This window comes from Prionailurus viverrinus, chromosome B2 (assembly GCF_022837055.1).
Source record: "Prionailurus viverrinus isolate Anna chromosome B2, UM_Priviv_1.0, whole genome shotgun sequence".
Taxonomy (NCBI): Eukaryota; Metazoa; Chordata; class Mammalia; order Carnivora; family Felidae; genus Prionailurus; species Prionailurus viverrinus.
In genome coordinates this window covers 75682837-75688836 of record NC_062565.1, presented here as the reverse complement: position 1 = coordinate 75688836, position 6000 = coordinate 75682837, and the positions used below count along the sequence as shown (strand labels likewise).

At 39.3% G+C, this 6000-nt stretch overlaps 1 protein-coding gene across 2 annotated transcripts in view; it reads right to left on the bottom strand.

The window, feature by feature from the left end:
- Window positions 1–1237: 1237 nt before the first annotated feature.
- The window catches only part of LOC125166670 (cytochrome b5 reductase 4), a 93092-nt gene continuing 88329 nt past the window's right edge, over window positions 1238–6000 (bottom strand). For both annotated transcript variants that reach the window (XM_047860652.1, XM_047860651.1), the window contains exon 16: window positions 1238–1766. In XM_047860652.1, coding sequence (XP_047716608.1) covers window positions 1712–1766 — 55 coding nt within the window. In that variant the 3' untranslated portion in view covers window positions 1238–1711. The remainder of the gene's footprint in view (window positions 1767–6000) is intronic.

Genomic DNA, 6000 nt, shown 5'->3' with positions numbered 1-6000 from the left:
ATCTCACAGTCCGTGAGTTTGAGCCCTGCGTCGGGCTCTGTGCTGACAGCTCAGAGCCTGGAGCCGGTTCCAGATTCTGTGTCTCCCTCTCTCTGACCCTCCCCCGTTCATGCTCTCTGTCTCAAAAATAAACATTAAAAAAAAAAAAAAGGATTGGAGACAAAAAAGGACAGAAAAGATGAGACAACTGTTGAGTGAGGTGGAATTGATAGATTTACTAATAAACTACAAAACGGGCATGCCTAGAGAGTTCATAAATCTCTCTTAGAGGAGAAAAAGGAGATGGCAGGGAGGCAGAAGCTGGAGAACGTTCATGTTAGCCATGAGGGCTCAGGATGGCTCTGTCCTGCCTGGGTGAATGACAGTGTGGCTGGAGGTGGATACCGAAGAGGAAGGCACAGGAAAGGATTCCACCAGCCACCTGCACACATGCGCCTTCATCAACTGGGTATTTGTCATTTCAGGAATGCAAATCTATTGTGTTTCTCCTGAGTATATCATTCAGTGAAGATTTAGCTATTCACATCATTTTCAGGAAAATTGGAGCTGGCTCCCTGCACCCCCATTTCTGTGCACACAGAGCTGCTGTATTGACTAAGACTGAAAAAAATCTGAGTTAGCTTCAGCAGTAGCCACCCATGCATTCAACAGTTTCCTCTGGAAAAGCTCACGGTGACTCTTCTTGATACCCTCTGCTAAATCCCAATCTGTGAAAATATTTGAAGGCTGTGCACAGCAGCTGGAGGAAAGAATGAATCACCCACACACCAGAGCTCACGAGGGCTCCCTGCTGAACTACCAGCTGTGGGGAAAGCAGCCAGCCAGGGAAGGTACCATTTAGGACACAGTGTTCTAGATGGGCTCAAAAAGAATTAAAATTTAACCCATTCCAGAGCACCAAAGGATTATTTTAGGTCATGGGACCAGATGCTACACTTTCATTACATTTCCTGATGCCCCTAATTTTGGCTAAGAATTGAAATAGTTGTTAAGATTCTCTTAGACTCTCTCACACATCTAATTGCAAGCTGCAGATATGAAATGTCTCCAGAATCTTTTCCTGCTGCCTTTTTAAGTCCCCCTTACACACCCATCCAATATTGTTGAATTCAAATACATTCCTACCACAAGAATTAAAAAGTACTTAAGTATGCATTTATTCTACTCGGTATCAATGCCACACACACACACACACACACACACACATACACACACACACAATGTTTCGGTCACTTAATAAGTTAAAACATTCCATGTTTTAATAGTTAATAACAAGGACATAAATGATCATTTCCTGAGTTAACAGTGCAATGTAAAATTTAATCTGTATTGCTAATAAGACATTTTACAGCATAGAAATGTGATCAAAATGATCATTTACTTTATCATGTCATAAAACACCAGAGTTTACTGTAGTACAGTGATACACTTTAAATGGTAAGGAAGTCTGTGACTCATCACAAAAGACACCTGTATGTACTTGTTGCCATGGTCGATTCCAGGTCAAATATCAATAGCAAAATAAGTTATGGTACAAAATAAAGTCAACAAGTTGCCTCTACTGAAGGAACATTTGATTTCATTGAAGAAACTGAAACCTGGATTCTAGTTAACCTTTTAGTTAGTATGTACAAAAATGTTCTCTTAAAAAATACTAAGTAATCACAAACTTAGACGAAACAGTTGAATAAAGGACGATGACAGCTCTTCATTATGCTGTAAAACTATGGATCTCCTCTTTGGAAAAGTTCCTATCACGCAGCAACCTGGAAAACAAATAAAAAGTACATGTTTCTTTGGCAAAATGTTTAAAAATAAACATCATCAAAGTTGACCATCATAACCATAGTATTTTTTCATTTTTCCCGCTTAGTGTGCACTTTCTCTTCAAATATCTAGTCAGTGTTCAAATTTTCAACTGTCTCATAAATGCCATAATTCTAAAGTTTGTTTAATGCCAACTAAAATCTACTCAGTGTGATTAGCTGATGTCTTTTAGGTATCTTTTGATCTGCGAGATCCCTTCCATCTCTCTCTCTCTTCGTCCTGTGATTTCTTTGTTGACAAAACCAGATTTTTAGGTCTTGCGCCACCCAGAGTCTCCATTTTGCTGCATCTCTGTGGTATACTTTAATAATATGTTGCTGTGTCTCTTATTTCCCACATTTTAATAATTGGATCTCGAGGCTTGATCAGATACGGGTTCAATTCTTTTTGACAAGACTATCTCCTAGGTAGTGTTCTTCCATCAGGAGGCTCATCATACCTGGTTGCCTCTCTTTTTGGATGCTAACAACCATTGGGGATCTAAGTATACACCCATTAGTTCATGAGGGACTGAAGTTGGTGATACTCCTGTAACTCTTTCTTCATTTATCAACTGAGGAATTCTATAGAGAAAAACGAACATCTGCTAATTTATTATGTAGTTGCCCAGTGGCACACCTCACAGAAAAGGCAGAATAAATGCTTCCCCCCCCCTTTATTCACCAGTTTTCAGAGTAAGGAGTTGATCCCCCAGCACTCTATTCTCATTCTCCCAAACTGAACAAGACAAGCAGAAATGTCGCTGAAGTATAATTCAATTTGGAAAACAGTATAGAGACTGAAATCTTAGAAGTAGCTCTGTTTAAAATGCTGCTGAAACTAGAGAAGGCCAAATACCATATGATTTCACTCATGTGGAATTCAAGAAGCAAAACAAACAAAGAAAAAAGAAACCAAAAAAAAAGAAAAAAAGAAAGACTCTTAAATACAGAGAACAAACTGATGGTTGCCAGAGGGGGGCAGGGATGGGGGTGGGTGGGTGAAACAGGTTGAGCACTGAGTAATGTACAGAAATGTTGAATCATAGTGTATGCCTGAAACTAATATAACACTGTATGTTAATTATACTTCAGTAAAAAGGAAGAAAACGAAGTCAAAAATAAAAACATTTATTTAGTACTTGCTATATATGTAGTCACTGTGCTATGCACTTCACATTCCTAAGTATTATAATTTATTCCCTTGTACAGGTGAGTGCACTAAAGCTTAGAAAGGTTAAGTATTTGGTTCTAGGACACGTGACTTGTGATTACAGATGCTTACAAGTGGCAGAGCTGGGATTCAAACTCAAATCAGCGGCTTCTAGGCAAACACACATATTCAGACAAAGTAAGGGTGTGCGCAGGAGTCACGGGGCCAACTCCGTGCAATGGTCAAGCCTCTCACTGTTTGGACTCACCTACCTTTCTAGCCACACTTTCTGTCCCTGCCTGGCCACACCAGGCTAGTCTTCTGCATATCTGCCCCTTAATGGGTCTGCTTGTTCCTCGGCCCATCCAACCCTTCCCCGCTTCCTGTGACTGGCAGCATTTTGGCTGTCACTCAAACAACAGGTCTTTCTGACCACGCAGCAACTCTCCCTCCAATACACACCTGCCCAGGTGTAACTTGCCTCTTCCTGAATTTCCTTAACACTTGGGTTCCACCTCCAGTAAGAGGGTTTATGATATTCAGAGTCATATTTTAGTTATTAATGCACGCATTTGCTTCCACCACTAGACAGTGTGGGCCTCGATACCAGAGCCTGTTTTATTCATCTGTGCCACAAACACAGTGGGGATTTGGTAGATGAAAGCACCTTTACTGAGCAAGTGATTATCTTGCTCTTTATATCACAATAAAATCAGTTTCTGAGTCTTTCTCTTATCATATCATACAAACCTAACAAATTTTCACCAAATATGGAGACTGTGTTTGAAATGGTTATACTTCTGTAGCAGACATGAGATTCATTTTGGAGGGCCTGAAGGAGTGAGAATCGCCCCCAAAGGAGTCATTTCTCAGGACAGCAAAACCTATGATCTAATAAGAGACCCACGTAAATGTCAAGTAAGAGACACAAGACATTCATTAAGATGATCGAGACGAGGAAATCAAAGAAACAGGAGTCCTAAATTACAAGTCACAGGGCACAGGCTATGAACTGCCAAGTACAGGCACGTTCAAAGATACTGTGGATTCAGCTTGCAGACCACTGCAATAAAGTAAATATCAAAATAGGGCGAGTCAAATGAATTGTTTTGTTTTCCAATGCATAGCAAAGTTCTATTTACACTACAGTCTATTCAGTGTGCAACAGCATTGTGTCTAAAAAACAATGTACATACCTTAATTAAAAAAATACTTCACTACTAAAAAAAAAATGCTAACCATCGTCTGGGCTCTCGGCAAGTTGCAATCACCGATCACAGATCACCGTAACACACGTGAGAATAATGAAAAAGAGTGAAATACTGTGACAAACCAAAATGTGACACAGAAACACTGTTGGCAGGACAGCAACAATGGACTTGTATGATGCAGGGTTGCCACAATCTGCAGTATGTAACAAAAACGCAGTATGTGTGAGGCACAGTAAGTAGAGAGAAATAAAAAAAAGGTATGTCTGTACTATTTGAATCAAGCTACATCTCACAAGGCAATTCTGTGCAGCATGTTCAACTGTGAGCAAAAGCAGGGATCCATACATGACCAGTGATCCCCCTGAGCAATTCTTGGCAAGCCAGCTAGCAGCATGGAAAGATTAGCTCTGAGGTAAAGCTGAGAAAATAAAGCTGTAGAGATTACATTCAATTTTATAAATGCAGAAGTACTAGGATCTTGGCTATCTTCTATTCAATTACACATAGACTGAGGCTCCGGAATGCAAGGAAGTGGGTATGCAAATGACGAGCCTGCAAATAGCCCATTGTTCATGGGAGAAAACAACACACTTCTAATAGGAGGCTGTACCAGGGATTCTTCCTCAGTCAGTTAATTGAGCTAAATGGCCTTAAAGACACAGTCTCTTTCAATGCTGAAGAGTTTATGATTCACATAATTTAAAATGATAATTAAATTGCAGTCTGCTATGAAGTAAGCATTAAGATGCATCTAAAATAGCAGTGTCAGGGCGCCTGGGTGGCTCAGTTGGTTAAGCGGTTAAGCGTCCAACTTCGGCTCAGGACATGATCTTGGGGCTTTGGAGTTCGAGCCCCACGTCGCTCTGTGCTGACAGCCTGGAGCCTGGAGCCTCCTTCGGATTCTGGGTCTCCCTCTCTCTGCCCCTTCCCCAGCTCACACTCTTTCTTTCTCTCAAAAAAATAAACATTAAAAAAAATTTTTTTTTAAATAGCAGTGTCAACAAAGTAAAAGAATGTAGCCTTTAGCCTTTTTCTTTCTGAAAAATTATTTTACTTCAAATCATACTGTTAGTCTTCACTATAAATTTAATAGTTTTGTTTCAGCTTTGAAAGATTAAAAGTTTAAACAGTAATTTTTTAAAAAATTTGAAGTTGAGAGTGCTTATACAAAAGAACATTTTTTCTGAAGGTATTACAATCCAGAAATAAAATTCAATTTAATTAAAATACTTTTTTAAATGCAACATAGAGAGAAACATTTCTCAATGCATGTACTGAGGTCAATGTTTCTTAATTAAAATTAAAAATAGAGAGAAAAGTAACCAGAAAATGTGAGGTTTAGTCATATCTCAAACAAGGAAAAACAGGGTAGTTGAGGCAGTCATATTTTAAAATCACCTATACACCCAACAGTGCCTACATAAATAATGAAATATTTTAAAGTGTCATTTTAGATTTAAATCAGAGCCAGGTGAATTTCGAGTAAGATGAACACTACCATTGATGCTTCGTCATCCAGTGTCAACTTGGAGTCTTAGCTTATTTATGTTCTAGTCTCTCCTTTTGTCTTGACGTCTGGCTTTCAATCCCTGTATTATTTACTAGCTTTTGCCTAACTGCAGAGAATGAAGAAAGGTGGAAAGCTGCAACGAGATGAACAATGCTTATTAATTATGTCCCAGATAAGAAAGTGGCACCATGTATCCACACTGCCAGTCATTAGCAATGATCATCATCCACATCTAACTCTATGCATAATCCTGGCCTCCAACCTCTCACCTGCATGAAGGTTAAAAACTACTATTTTCTGAGGCTGTAACCGACTATTGTA